Raw genomic sequence first — 15646 nt, 5'->3', positions numbered from 1 at the left:
CTTCTTAAAACCGAAAATATCCGTTTTACACCCTTTAGGTGTGAAAATTCACAAAATGGAAAATAAAATGGTTAATTTTGTTATGTTTTTTATTCTAAACCAATGTTGAACCTTTATTGAATTCGGTAATAGTTTTTTTTAAATAAAACAAATCTCACCCCATTTTCAGCCCCTTTAACGGTCAAAATTTGACAAATGGAAAAAAAATGCATACTGTTTGGTCTTCCAACTTTCTTGCCTTTTAACTTGCGTTTTTGATGGCTGTATTTGAAGAGAAGTGTTCCAGATAAATCTAGAGACAAAGACGTTACGTGCTTTGGAAAACACTATGTTATTTTTATTATATATAATATTAAACTTTCACACAGTGGAAGAAAATAACACGTTTGAATCAAATTATTGGCCATTTTTTTTTTATGGTAAATATTAATCATCAAAAGAAGCCCGGGGTATGAATTTTACACTTTTTTATATTTTTAAGTTATAGGGTTGATGACTCTTGTGATTTGTGTCGTTGTTACTCTTGCGTAGTTTATAAACCCAGCCAAACTATGGTGTTGAAGAAACCGAAGCCGAAAAATGTGTCCCTAGGTATGATGTCGTGACACGTTGGAAAACGAAGCTTGCAGAAGAGATAAAGACAATAGAATGTGTGTGGTCAAATGCTTTATTCTCTGTGAATGTGAAAAATCTAGCTCGGCAGTAACAGATACGGATATAGTTGGCCAAGTCAACAGACGGGGGCAAGCTGAATGGCATGCAGTGGTTCTCCGGTCTCCTGAAGTAAGTCACAGTCCCTGCGGCAACAGAAGAAAGACAACCATCAATGAAACTCCTTCACGGAGAACTGACCATGACCAGTACCTACTGAGAACAATTCTGGAAGTTTATTGGAAAGTGACAGTACTTACCTTGTTTTCTTTTCAGGCCATTCCAAAGATGCTGTCATGCTGGAAACTCGTTAGGTACTCTCTTGACAGTTGTGCTGGAAATATATTTTTTGATGAATCTGATGTCGAAGGTGTGGGGGGATACTCAGCAGTTTCGGCAATCGGCGATCACAATGGATCGACCTTCCAGGACCATGTCTCTGAGATTATGGAGCTCTTTCTTCTCGTTTTCCAGCTTCCTGGCGAACGCCGCCACCAGATTAGGTATTTCCCTCTTTCGTTCGACCTCTTGAGGAACTGAAGGCGTGATGCTATCAGCGACCGAACTCTTGTCTTCATGGTCGTTCCCTTGCGGCTGAGCTGCTCTTGATTTAAACTCGGTGAGATCGATATTGGCATGCAGAAGAGCAGGATTGTTGAGTTCGCGCAGTTGCCTCGTCGTCTCGAGTATGCCCAAGTGGTATGGATGCGTGCATTCTGTCAGTTCCAGCTCTTCTGAGCTTGATTCAAGTGTTTCGTTCATGTTTTTACTGTCTTTTAACGTTGTTATCTTTGAGACTCCGTCGTCGTTATTTAAGTCCCTGTGAGTTGTATGCGGGGCTCTGTCTTTTTGGCAAAGAATGGGCGCTTCATTAAACATTCTCTTTTCTTGATCTCTTGCTTGTGAGTCACCAGGAACATTCTTCCGTGGACCATCTGCCAAGTGGGACGCATCCTTCTGTGGGACAAAACATGACTCTGTCAACATTGCTTCTGTAATGCTACGACCACATTTAAATAATTACAGTCACATTTTGCAAAATAAATAATACATCGAGATATCAAAATTATAAGTTAGGCTTACAGTCAAAAATTTTTAGTTCCAACATTTCTAAATTTCTAGCCCATCCTGATTCCTTCGACAAGTTTACTATGATGTAACAGAGATTATTAAAAGCTGCGCCTTAAAACATAAAGCGATGTCTGTAAAAATAACAGGTATTTTAAAAATTGGAACATTCGTCTCGTGAATGGCGAGGTCGTTAAGGTATGAACTTTCAGAAAAATATAGGCCTATCAAATGTTTTTCGCGCAAATTTGATGACTTTCTAGAAAATCGAGAAAAAATATATGTTCAAGATTCTTTACATACAGTACATGATTGTGGTACTCACAAATATATTTTAGAATTTAAAGTATTTCCAATGCCATTTCATATTGGTATTCACTTTTTGAAATTATTTTTGAGGTAGTCTGTAAGTTTGATTATGGCTATTAATTGAATTTTGTATGTGCAAATCACTAAAGATGTGAAGTAAAATTTCATATGTATTTATGTTCTACTTGAAGATTACTGTGGTGGTAGAAAATGAATAGTTGATACATTTTTTACTAAATGGTAAATGGAACTGGTGATCACTCTGTCTCATTAATTTCTGACTAAATTCACTTTGCCAGTGCTGTGTCTATACTTTTTTTTTTTTTAGTTAGAGGTGTTTCAGTGCCCAAAGACACTGTGATTCAGTACAGACAAATTCAGCTAATTGTTATCGTAGAAAAAAATACTAGCCATTGTGCTGAAAACCATGCATGACTTGTGTGAGAGTACTTAGCCGAGGAACCTTTGGCAGTTCAAAGGAGAAATGTACGAGCTATGAGACCTTGACCAAATGGATGTTAAAGAGGTAGGTAGGGAGCAAAGAAATTCACTAAAACCAGTCACATATTTTTTGAACTAAGATTTACTAGCAATCATTAACTTTATGACAGTGAAAAGCAAAAAATTTACTGAAGCTACCTGCAAAGAGGGGTGAGGCGAACTGGTCGAGGAATGGATAATTTGGAGTGAAATATGAGAAAGTTAAACTATCATTTCGAAAATGTGCTATCGTAGAATTCTCATTCTCCCTCTGTCTTTGTCGTGGTTGATAGGTAATATAAATTTGTGAACCAGCATAGTTCCTTGCCAAAATGTAAGAGATACATGTCAAACGTAATGGTGCGATGAAGAATGCCCCTACAGTGTTACAATGCACGAGAGTTCTTCTGTCGCTCCTTACCGAAAGTAATGTCTGAGAGATCGCGAACAGATACGTTTCGGCGCTAAAAGAAAATTCTGATTGCTTCTCTGAGATTGTTTATTGGAACAGAAGAAGTGTTTCATGCGCTAGACAGGACATCCACGTGTGCACGATGACGAGCCACCACGCCGTCACGCCGGGCACGCGTTGGCCGCGCCGGCCCGGTGGCACCGCAAGAAGCGGCAGCACACGCGTTCCACGGGCGGACCGACGCCGGACGCCCTGCGGTGCAGTGACGCGTGCGTGGGCGTCACCAGGCGTCTCGTGGAGACGCCGCGCTCTGCCGCGGTCAGCACCCTCGGCGCGCCTGGGTTCCCGCTCGCCGTGTCCTGGGGGCCGGGTCAGATCTACAACCACTGATGGCTGGTCTCTTCCTACAACAAGCGGGGCTTCGGGGTCCATCTACCACCAGCGAGGACCTGGGCTCTAAGAGACCAGTGGACAGAACCTCCTATCTTCTGTACTCCCAAACCGAAGACAGTGTTGTCCATGTCCCCGTGTGCATTCTGGAAGCTGGGTGTCTACAGCAAGGACTTGGGCTCTAGAGACCAGTGGATTGGCTCTCCTGTATTCTGTACTTCCAGCACGAAGACAGTGATATCCTTGTCTTCTGGAAGCTGGGTGCCTACTATAACCAACGAACACCTGGGCTCTAGAGACCAGTGGATTGGCCCTCCTGTATTCTGTACTCCCGGCCTGAAGACAATGTTGCCCTTGCCCTCGTATTACAGATGATCCGTGTTTTGACAGCACCCTGTTGATACTCAAGTACAGTTTATTCATCTTCAATTGAACATTTCTGAAGCCCTGATTGAATTCTTCTTCCAATATCTCACCACCAGATGGAAAATTCAACATTTCCATGGGCCTACTGCATGTTTCGATCACATGGAACTGCTAACTTGACAAGATGCCAATCTGGCTGTGATTTGTGTTGAGTTATATTAATATAGCTAGTGAAGATAACAAAAGTTGATTTCAAAAGGTTTCGAATAAGCCTGAATGATCTTTGATGCAAAGGTCTCCTCAGGCCTCCTCTTGAACCTTTGCGGTCTAACACCATGTGATGTAAAAGCATACTTTGATTAACCTATGATTTTGTTTTATTTTCCTCTCAAATTTACTCTTCGCTAGTTGAATAATAATTTCACCTTTCCTTGACCATGGGTTAGATTTTGGCTCGTGGGCGCGTCATAGTAAACTGTGTCCCAGTTGCAGATGTTGCAAAATAATGTTCTGAGGTTTATCCTATTCGGTTTCGAACAATTAAGGGGATTCGCACGCCGTGTGCACAGATTTGACAGCCTTTTTTTTTTTGAACCTACTTATTCACAACTACACATAGTACGGTCGTGTGCATAGAAGTACGGTCGTGTGCATAGAAGTACGGTCGTGTGCATAGAAGAGATGTTGTGTTGCATAGTAGGGAAAAAAATTTATTTTATTTCTATTTCTGGTCATATGAGCAACATGTAATGAGAACAGTGAGTTGTGTGGCGTTTTGGCTTGAGTTTTTATATTAATCATTAATGTATCATGGTGGCAAGTAATTGTCCAGATATAATACATTGCTCAAATAATATGATTTTTTAAAATAAAACATGTAAATCATATGGATAAACGAATAACAAAAATATGAATTAAATTTTTTTTTTATGTTCTTATTGTTTGTCTTTAAATCGAAAAAAATATACTGTATGTTGTGTATTAGTGTTTACCGGTGTTTTGTCAGCTGTCGCGGAATATAATAAATTACTAGATTTTTAAAATAATTACGTAATAACAATATTATCAGACATCAGGTTCATCGCGAAATTTCGTTGGCTAAAATTAATGCATGATACTGGTGTCGTGGACTGCTTCCTGCTGAAGAGGATATTACGGGCAGGATATGGGATTATTTTTACATCAATGAAACATTTGTTTTATCTTAAATTTTATTTTCGCAACACATTCCATTAGTAAATTCATACCTTTAATACAAAAATAATTGTATATTTTAGTATCAAAGCAATGCATAAAGAATAGGTGTGCATTGTTTACAAAAACAAATAAGTGGTTTTTAATATGGGATTCTTTCTTTGTATTCAATGGCTACATTTTGTTAAGTAGTGAAAATCAAATAAAACTACTTGAGATTTAAGAAATTTGATATCTTAATAATGTCTTACTAGCTTAGTGTGTTTTCTTGTCCATAAATTATGTGGCACATGAAATTTCCCTGAGTTTTAATACCAACAAAAATTTTAAATTAAAAACAGCTATTAAAAATGAACTAAACATGTTTTTGCTGCTGTTGGATTATTATTTGTAGAACATTTATTATTATATTATTGTAATATTATTGTAAATATTTATCATAGAATGAAACTTTTACTCTTCTGAAAACTAAAATATATTTTTATCTAGCTATTAAGTTTTTTTTTTTTATTTACTGCGTCATAAATAATTTTAGTCATCGCATTACATTCAAAACTAGTATGTCCTTGTTTTCGAAAGTTACATCGCAATCAGAGTACATACTCTTTCAAGTCTTCAAAGAGAAATGGTTGGAAATACTTGCTTCGTGACTACGTTATTAAATAATTTTAAACCACCAACATGTACGCGTACATTTCATGTGTCTACATTGCCCAAGAACTTTGGAACTATACGGTGAAGTATACTCTTTATGCTGAAAAACTACCAAACTAGGCTTAGCTGAACACCTATGATATGTTTAAAAGTCTTTTGTTGGAGCTTTTTTTGTGCATGGTTAGTTGAACTGAAAATTCAAGGAACTCTTTGAATTATTAAGGCACAATAAACGTAAGGAAGCAATAGCTAACCCCAACTGGTAGCGCATGAATACAAGGTCAACCACACACTTGCACAGAGACAGCAGTGATAGGAACTACTATCCTCCCGAACATGAAGGCAGGTTCTTTGGAACCCAGAGCATACTCTTCATGGATTATTGGTAATGCTGTTAGATTCGCCACCACTTTATGTTAGATTTTGCCCCAAGAATGTCAACATTGTTTGGTTGACAAGACTACTTACTACATAAATTGAGAGCATGTGTGTTTTGAAGCCCACAGCACATTACATATGGGAAACAGATGATACCATTAGGAGTACCTTTTGTCGGCATGTGCTGCTACACTGCTGTCTAATTCCAACACAAATGCTTAACACATGCATTGCTCTAAGTTCATTTCAATTCACACGTGTGATCAGGGCTTGTGGTCAGTGACACATATTCATCTTGTTAAGTCTGAGTAGTTTTTTTTTGGACATACAAGAAAAAGTGAATGGAGCTTCGTTGAACCATATGAACTGCTCTTTTTTTTTTTTTAGATACTGCCACCAGAATATCTTATCCCAACTACATTGGCTAACAAGGTCATTACATACACATGATCGTGAATAGTGACTATAACTGCAAACCAGTGTGGCCTTTTTTTACAAATAAAATTCTGTCAATGAAGTAGCAATGATTCCTTATGGCTTAGTGTTCTCCAGATGCTTGCATACTATTGTCTGGCGTCGACTGGAGTATGTTCTTTGAATGCTTCCTGCAATGGACATATGTCATTGCTGGTTTACACTGTTCTTGGTGCAACTTTATGATTGTTGTCGCCTGTTGTGTACGTTTGTGCTTCTGACTAAATTCTTTCTATGCATCAGCATCCCTGTGTTTATGGACTCGTCGTGGTTGTACGCTCGTACGGCATTCAGGGACGTGTGTCAGGGAGCCTAGCACGCGCACTGCCCCATGTCCACGACGCACACGTGCACGGGGAATGGCGGCCGGCGACGCACGCTCGTGCGCGAGAGCCTGAGCGGCTGCTCCCTGGAGCCCAGGGCGTATAGAGCCGCCTCCCGCCACCACCGCCTCGCGTCCCGCCGCACCTGGTGGTGGCGGCCGCAGCAGGCCTCCGCCCTCTGGCACAGCGTCTGCCGCATCATGGACGCGTGCGTGGGCGCGCAGAGGCGCTCCAGCTGCACCTTGCCGCGCCGGCCTGACCGCCGGGGCCGGCGGTCCTCGTCTTCGTCGTCGCCCCGGGTCTTCTTGCGCTGCGCCCGGCCCGACGCCGTGGAGCGCTTGGCGCCCCGCTCGCCGCCACCGAACAGGCCCCGCATCTCCGCCATCTTGATCATGTACTTGGCGTCCAGCCGAGTTATCTCCTGCGGGCGAGCAACGTCGGAGCCTGTTGTGCACAGCAATCCTCATCATGATGAAGATGATGGTGATGATGTTGGTGATGGTGGTGATGATGGTGATGATGATGATGGGAGTGGTGGTGGTGATAAGTTAAAATTGATAGACAGACAAACAGACAATTTATCGAGAGAAAAAATACAATTCCATCGGAACAGTATATTGATTTAGTGGTAAAGGGTGTAAGAAAGTTGCAGAGTAAGCAATTTTTAGGCCAATAATTGTATCATTTGTTTGCCAACTGTTAAAAAAATACATGCCATGGCTATTGCAGTTAGGTGCATTGTAGAAACTATAAAATTCTTACTGGAACTGGTCAAATTTACATTTTATTTTACAATTCGTTGCAATAGGATTACTTATGCAACTCTATTACAAGCTAAAGAGACACTACTCCTATTGTAAAGTCTTTGTGTGAGTAATCTCGGCATGTGTCTTGTGTTTTATACATTAAAATGCTAACAGTTTTTGTTTACTAATATGTGCAAATGCTCTATAATGGTGTCTGTCTGACTAAACATTTCCCATTTTAAAATTTTAACTAACGGGCAAGTCTTCAGGGATACCAAACATGAAGTTATTTTTGTGCCAGTGTGTTTACATCGGGTTGATATTGACTTGTCTGTTGGCGAACCATTGGGCAGGTGAAGGAGACAAGGTAATGGTTCGGGCAAGGTTACGGTCCAGGAGCGGACGGGAGACCTTGCGCCTGATGAGCGCCAGGTAGCAGCCCTCGTCGTCCAGCCTGAAGCACTCCCCGCACACGTCGGGCAGCTCGCCCAGCTGGAAGAGGTCGCAGTCGGGGAGCACCACGTCCTCGGGCCGCGGCGGGGGAGAGTCCTCTGACTCCCACTCCTCTACGTGGCGCCAGCGCGCCGCGTCGTTCATCTCGGCCACCAGGCGCGCCACCATGTCGCAGTTCTCCGCCGCCACGATGGAGTGCGTCTCGTACAGCACCACTTGCACCTGCGCCGGTTCGCAAGGGTTGTAACATCACTGTTTACCCCATGCAACATTGCCCATCAGTTTCAGAAACATGATAGTGTAGCAATTCATCGCTAGATTTTAAATTACGTTTATAGAAATTTAGCCAGAATTTTAACCTTAATATTTTATTGTTATTTTTTTAACAAATAAGTATAATACATACGATTATACTTGAATATGTATTAAGCCCTAAACTACTGTCTACTCTTATGCGGGTAAATGACAAACTTTTAAATTCTTGGCTTCGGACATCCACCCCCTCTCCTAAGAAGAATTCATTTGCGTTGGGAAACTAATTTTGTAGTGATATCCGAAGAAGTTCTCTTAATCACTTTATGACCATAAATTAATTGTACATCTTGTTGGCGATTGTAATCGACCCATCGGTATTTGCCTTTTTGCCCACAGATATAAAAGTCAAAGCCAAAGAAGTGAGAGGACACGTCCTCATTCTGGGTACTGATTTCAGAATGGTGTTAGTTAGACTAGATCAGTTTGGGCTAAGGGATATTATTATGTATGATTTGAAGCAGCTCGAATGTTGACCAAAGGGTGATCTGGTGGGCGAAGCCACTTGCCTGGGGCTGTGACATGGACAGCTGCAAGGTGTGCCGCTGCTCCTGCAGGATGGAGTTGACGCAGTCGCGGCTGCCCGACTCCGGGTCGGCCAGCACCTCGAGCATGGCGAGGTCGCCGCCGCGGGAGCACACCAGGTCCACCGGGTCCACCACGCCCGAGTACGTGTTGGGCGGCGACGCCAGCACGGCGCACACGCCCTCCAGCCGCGGCAGAAGATCCGCCGTCGTGTCGACGAAGCGCTCGGCGTACACAACGGCATTTCGCACGTCCAGCTGCTGCAGGTACTCCTCGTACTCCTGCTTCCTGGAACATGACCCCAGTGATGCCAGCACGATGCATGTACCTTCAGTCCAGCAGGAGATCCATCATCATGTCAGCAAAGAGCTCAGAGTACACCACAGTGTTCTGCATCACTAGGTACTCCTCGTACTCCTGCTTCCTGGAACATGACCCCAGCGATGCCAGCACGGTGCATGTACCTTCAGTCCAGCAGGAGATCCATCATCATGTCAGCAAAGAGCTCAGAGTACACCACAGTGTTCTGCATCACTAGGTACTCCTCGTACTCCTGCTTCATGGAACATGACCCCAGCGATGCCAGCACGGTGCACGTACCTTCAGTCCAGCAGGAGATCCATCATCATGTCAGCAAAGAGCTCAGAGTACACCACAGTGTTCTGCATCACTAGGTACTCCTCGTACTCCTGCTTCCTGGAACATGACCCCAGCGATGCCAGCACAGTGCACGTACCTTCAGTCCAGCAGGAGATCCATCATCATGTCAGCAAAGAGCTCAGAGTACACCACAGTGTTCTGCATCACTAGGTACTCCTCGTACTCCTGCTTCCTGGAACATGACCCCAGCGATGCCAGCACGGTGCACGTACCTTCAGTCCAGCAGGAGATCCATCATCATGTCAGCAAAGAGCTCAGAGTACACCACAGTGTTCTGCATCACTAGGTACTCCTCGTACTCCTGCTTCATGGAACATGACCCCAGTGATGGTGCACGTGCCTTCAGTCGAGCAGGAGATCCATATTCGCGTCAGCGAAGAGCACAGAGTACACCACAGTGTTCTGCATCTCTACCTGCTGCATACACAACTTTTACTTCTGGTTGCAGGATCAAATAGTGGTAGGCATTGGTACATGCTTGAAGCCTCTCCCAGAAATAGTATTTACATAGCATCTTCATCATATATACAATTATTAACATAATGTTGTAAGCTGTACTCCATAACACTTATTTCATAGGAGGTCGATGATGGGCAACAATAAAGATTTAGTCGTGCCACCGGTTCCTCTTTAGCCCGTCCGTGGTTCCAAGATAGGTTTTTACCTGTCACCGGCACCGAAGGCAAGCAGCGTGTCGATGCGGTCGTTGCAGTGCAGGAGGCAGGCGAGGTAGGCGGTGGTGCGCGGGGAGTTGATGTGGGTCTGCACGACGGTGCCCGAGAGCTGCAGGTCGGCGACGATGCGGGCGAGCGCCGCCGAGCCGAGGCAGAAGGCGCGGTCCTGCAGCACCACGTGGCACTGCCGCACTAGCTCCGACTGCGCCAGGGCGACACGCTGGGCCGGGTGGCACGCCAGGAAGCCGGGGCACACGTGGTCCCAGCGGTACTCGCACTCCTCCGGGCAGCCGTGGCGCCCGCAGGACGGCCGCAGGCCGGCGCGCTCCACCAGCTCGCCCACGTCCTCGCACCTGGGCACACGTGCCCCATCTGGGTCAGGCCTCGTGCCTAACATCACCAGCAGATCTTCCCTGTTCCCACACATGCCCGCACTGACATAGTTCCAGTTTCCAGATACGAGTTAATTAGAAATACAGTTGTAAAATTAAATTATTTTTTTAATGCTTCTGTCATGAAATAGCAACCATCGTCTACCGAAAATAAAACTTTGTTAATAGCATTCACTCACTTTTAAAAATATATTTTTATAAGATATTAAGATGGAAGAGTAACTTTTGCAATCTACTAAAAACATTGATGTACGTAAATGAGACAGTATTGAAGTTTAAAATACGTGTAGTTACGAGACTAAATTGTAAATGTTTATTTAAAATTTAATTTTTTAGCACGAATTTATGCTTCAGACACATCTCCATAAACTATTTAAAGAGAAAAAGAAAGGATTTTTACAGCTTGCAGGTTTTCCAAGAGGCTTAAAGTAACGAGACCTCTGAGAAGAACCTTGGCTCCGAACTACTTGTATGTCTGCTCGACTCATAACTGGAATCATGCCAGGTGCCTCTCTGTAAATGGATTGTGCCATAGTCTACGGTGGATCCTGCTCTTACGTCGCCAGGAAGGAGTTGACCCAGCCGGTGACGGGCGCCTCGTCCAAGGCCACCACCTTCTCGTCGCGCAGATGTGTGGGCAGCAGCTGAGACAGCTTCAGCGCGTTGTTCTTGATCCTGATGCGCGCGATGGCGGCGCCCAGACGCACCTGCTGCTGCGTCAGGCAGCAGTCCACGTCGGTGAGGCCGCAGTCGGCGAACAGCCTCTGGCGCACCGCCTTGTCCTGCACGTCGGCGAACCCGCGGTTGTACAGGTCGTACAGCAGCAGCCACACGTGGTTCGCCCGTTCCTGGAACTACCACCGCCTGCATGACTCTCAGAGTGCTGCGTTCCCCTGGGACAATCTGACCACCATCATCACTGTGACTATCTGCATCTACCAGTCACACGTGGTTCGCCCGTTCCTGCATGACTCTCCGAGTGCTGCGTTCCCCTGGGACAATCTGACCACCATCATCAGTGTGACTATCTGCATGTACCAGTCACACGTGGTTCGCCCGTTCCTAGAACTACCACCGCCTGCATGACTCTCAGAGTGCTGCGTTCCCCTGAGACAATCTGACCACCATCATCAGTGTGACTATCTGCATCTACCAGCCACACGTGGTTCGCCCGTTCCTGGAACTACCACCGCCTGCATGAATCTCCGAGTGCTGCGTTCCCCTGGGACAATCTGACCACCATCATCAGTGTGACTATCTGCATCTACCAGCCACACGTGGTTCGCCCGTTCCTGCATGACTCTCCGAGTGCGGCGTTCCCCTGGAACAATCTGACCACCATCATCAGTGTGACTATCTGCTTCTACCAGCCACACATGGTTCGCCCGTTCCAGCATGACTCTCCGAATGCTGCATTCCCCTGGGACAATCTGACCATCATCATCAGAGTGACTATCTGCATCTACGTGGACCACAATTCTGGAACTGACATGTTACCATCAATGTGACTTCAAGTGCTGCATGCTCCTGTAACCATCTGATCATCATCATCATCAGTGGAACTCCCCTGCATGTTTCCCAATCCCGGAGCAGACATATCACTAGGGACCAGAAAAATTCGCGGTTTCGATGGTCTTCAGGATAGACTGCACATTCCCCTGCACACTTGGGTAAATAACGCGAGTTCATTGGCTGCTGGCTTGTAAGTCGTCTCAGCTGGTTTGTTTGTGATTCGATCCTTCTTTGGTTGAGGCTTTATAACTGGTTGAGATTCGTCCAGATGAACAGTGAGCCAATAGCAAAATCATTATAAGAGTAGGTATATGTATTTTAATTATAGCCTATCGCCGAATGAATCCGTGAATTTTTCCGGTCTCTACATATCACTATCACTGTAACTCTCCAAGTGCTGCATGCTGTTTTAAGCATCTGTGGGTCTATGTGTGTTGATCGATCCTTGAACTGACCGATGACCGTTCACGCGACACTCTTATTGCACACTTGTTGTGACTAACCTAATCTACTGCAATACGAACTATGGCCGGTTTCGCATGTGTTTCTGCCGCTGTGGCTCTAATTTCCGCTGCATTTTTGACTAAATAATCTTTCGACCTCTTTTCTTAGAGTGCACAATGCAGGCCTTGGAAGAATCCACTAAGAAAATTGATCAAAATCGAACAGAAAAAATTGTTCTAGAAGAAATCACGGAGTAGGAACTGGCGACTGCAAATTGTGAACTGGACTTAAGACACCCAAAAATGGAGAAACACATATTTTATAAATGACGTAAGTGCATATAACAAAGAAGTCAATATTTTTAAGATTATTTGTGCAATAATTAAGTATACACATTTTAAGTGTTTTAATAAATAAATATTGCCTTAATCTGTATTGCCCCTCGAACTACATTGGTAATTCAAAAAATATATAAAAAATAAAAAAAACCACACTGCTGCGTGCAATAGAAAAATAATGTATGTATGTACTTACTTGGGGATACTTCACGAAAAATGCCACGTTTATTAGAGCCTGGTTAAGGATGTTTTTATCTGTAACAGAAATGCAACACAATTTATTAATAATTACCGGTTTGGTTTGCCAAGTAATAACGAATAGAGGATACTGCTGCATATAGTAAACAATGAGTTCTGATAATCTCAGCAATACTGCCATTGATATTTTAATTAAAATTTTTAACAGTCAACTTGCAAATTCCTCTGTCTCCAGTATATGTGTAACTTTTTATAATTTACATTTCAGAGGATGGTAGAAAATGAACGTTGTATTCGTATGTTTGTACTGCAAAAAGAAATTAAAATTTTATTTCATTTTTCGTCATCTCCAGAATCTTTTTGGAATTCGGATGCGATAAAGTGCTTGCGAAAGCGCGGAGGTAATTTTTGATCAAGCAGCTACGGGAGTTCTTGACAACAGAAGCTGTGTATCCTTTGAGTATGCGGCTAAGACTGCTCGGGCTATGAACTTTTCTTAACGGCCAATTTAATGTTAATATTTTATTGTAATATTTTTTATATTGCAGTATTTAAAATTGTATATCATATTTAGTCATTATTTTTAACGATAAATTACTTTTAGCCTCATCTAGTACAAAGTAAGCACAAATATATGTTTTGTGAAAGTTTTTTTTTAATAATAATTTTAAGAGAGTTTGTTCTTGGGCTACTATTTGAAAAAAGGACAGAAACGAGAAATATGTACGGTATTATCCCGAGGGTAAATTCATGCAAGCAGCCTTTTGGGATTAATTTTTTTGTATATGGTATTTTTTAATGTATTTTTATTTGAATTTATTTTTAGTATAAATTCACGGCCACACGAAAGTCTGTATGATTATTATTTGCCGTTTTGCAATTATTTTTTTGTAAATGCGTAAATTAAAAAAATTGGTTGTCTTTAAAGTCGGTTTACGGACGATAGTTTAACGTGACAACGTCATAACAAAACATTGATGAAATGATTGCATACTTTTATGAATAAAATTGAATCATTTTTATTTTAATAATAAAAGAATAAATAATTGAAATTACAATAGTAATCAGATTTTTAAAATGCAAGAATAATTAACCTTTATTGCCGAAATTGTTGTTGTAATAAGCAATGAAAACCACATTAACTTTTCACTTCACTTATAAACAGTCGACGAAATAGTTCACGTGTAGATGTAAGTTGTGTGCTGCCGCTGTCTTTCTTCTCCTCGGACGCATAGGCCAATCGAGTGGACGAGAGATATATGCGGCGCAAGCGTACAATGAGCGTAACGGGACACAGCGTAACGGGACACTTTTTCGTGCGTGCAGCCGGCGTTCATCGATTTATTAGACGTTGTCACGTCAAAAAACTCGTAACGAAATAAAGGATGATACGCTTTGAAATGTAGATTACCAACCCACGAATTTGCCAGATTCACAGTTACACTGAAACAACTTTCTTAAAGCTAATACTTAGAGCAGATTTTAATTTTATGTCACAAACATTAACTAGAAATACACCTAGAATGAGTTTTGAGTTACGGATGCCATATTGGACCAGATCAATAAGTTATTTCAGAAATGTTTAAGTATGTAAATAACATCGTATTTTACGTGCAGTTATTACACTATTTGTGTTTAACAGCAATTTAAAAAGTACCTTCGAAAGCAATATATTTGCTTGGATACAAAAAAGTAAATTTGCCGTATCTCATAAAATGGTACCAGGGTTTCTGGGATCTGGAAAATAGATGGCTTATCCAGCCTGAAGAATTAAAAAAAAAGGAGGAAGTTTGTGAATATACTGTATTTTTATCCAAATAAAATGTTGTTGAAGTAGTTGGCAAAACGTAACGATGAAGAATTGCTCGCCCATCCGATAAGGAAGGAGGTATAAAGTTCGCCGACAGTTGAGTCCAGATCACGAGAAGTTTTTTTTTTTTTTCTCTCTAAGGAAACTTCTCTTGATTTGTTTCCATCCGCGCGACATGGTGGATGAGCGGAACGAAGGTAGCTCGAGTCCTCCCCGGTACGTTGGTCGTCGGAGCCAGGGTCGAGGTTCGATCCCGAACCCGGCACGAGTCAAGTCAGCACCCGGGTGCTCCGGGTACCACTGCAGTCTCCGAGTTCTCGACGCCTTAGGGGTCAGTAGGTACCCTACATTATTTTGCCTATATTATTTTGTGTTTGTTCCATGGCTCACAATATCACCCTATTTAATTTTTTATAAAAGTTTTTTGCTCTACTAAACAATTCCGTAATGAATGTTTTTTATGAACTTTAAGGAGAATTGTTATGTCAATCCTAGCATGAGGCGAAATCATAAAATCACGTGCATAACAGTTTCATATTAACCGTTCTTAAAACTCATTATTTATATGTTTGTATATCATTCATTATTAAATAAAAATTTTCCGAAAAACACTGGAAAACCCATTTTTTATGTGATTTTGTGAAAGCAAATTTTTCATTGATTTGTGAATGATATAACAAAAATGAAGATGTGCGAGAGCGAGCTGTTCTACTCACACCGGAACACGTCGTAGATGAGCGAGTAGACGCGCCGCATCTCCTCCTCGTCGTGGAAGGACGCCTGGCGTCGCGGCGTCGCCAGCAGCCGCGCCGCCTTGCTGAGGTCGCTGCAGCTCCAGGCCGTGGGGGCGGGCCCGCGGCGGGGGCGCAGCAGCAGCGGCACC

General features: G+C 42.8%; 1 protein-coding gene across 1 annotated transcript; it reads right to left on the bottom strand.

Annotated features, from left to right (window-relative positions):
- Positions 1 to 5337: 5337 nt before the first annotated feature.
- Positions 5338 to 15618, bottom strand: LOC134536484 (putative methyltransferase NSUN7; the record flags this gene model as incomplete). Its single annotated transcript, XM_063376205.1, has 7 exons — positions 5338 to 7120; positions 7857 to 8120; positions 8720 to 9023; positions 10060 to 10422; positions 11020 to 11315; positions 12952 to 13010; positions 15480 to 15618. Coding segments are annotated over 7 exons (1857 nt in total), but the record flags the coding sequence as incomplete, so codon positions are not given.
- Between the last annotated feature and the right edge of the window lie 28 nt (positions 15619 to 15646).

Source organism: Bacillus rossius, chromosome 11 (genome assembly GCF_032445375.1).
Source record: "Bacillus rossius redtenbacheri isolate Brsri chromosome 11, Brsri_v3, whole genome shotgun sequence".
NCBI lineage: Eukaryota > Metazoa > Arthropoda > Insecta > Phasmatodea > Bacillidae > Bacillus > Bacillus rossius.
This window is presented reverse-complemented; position numbering and strand designations above follow the sequence as displayed.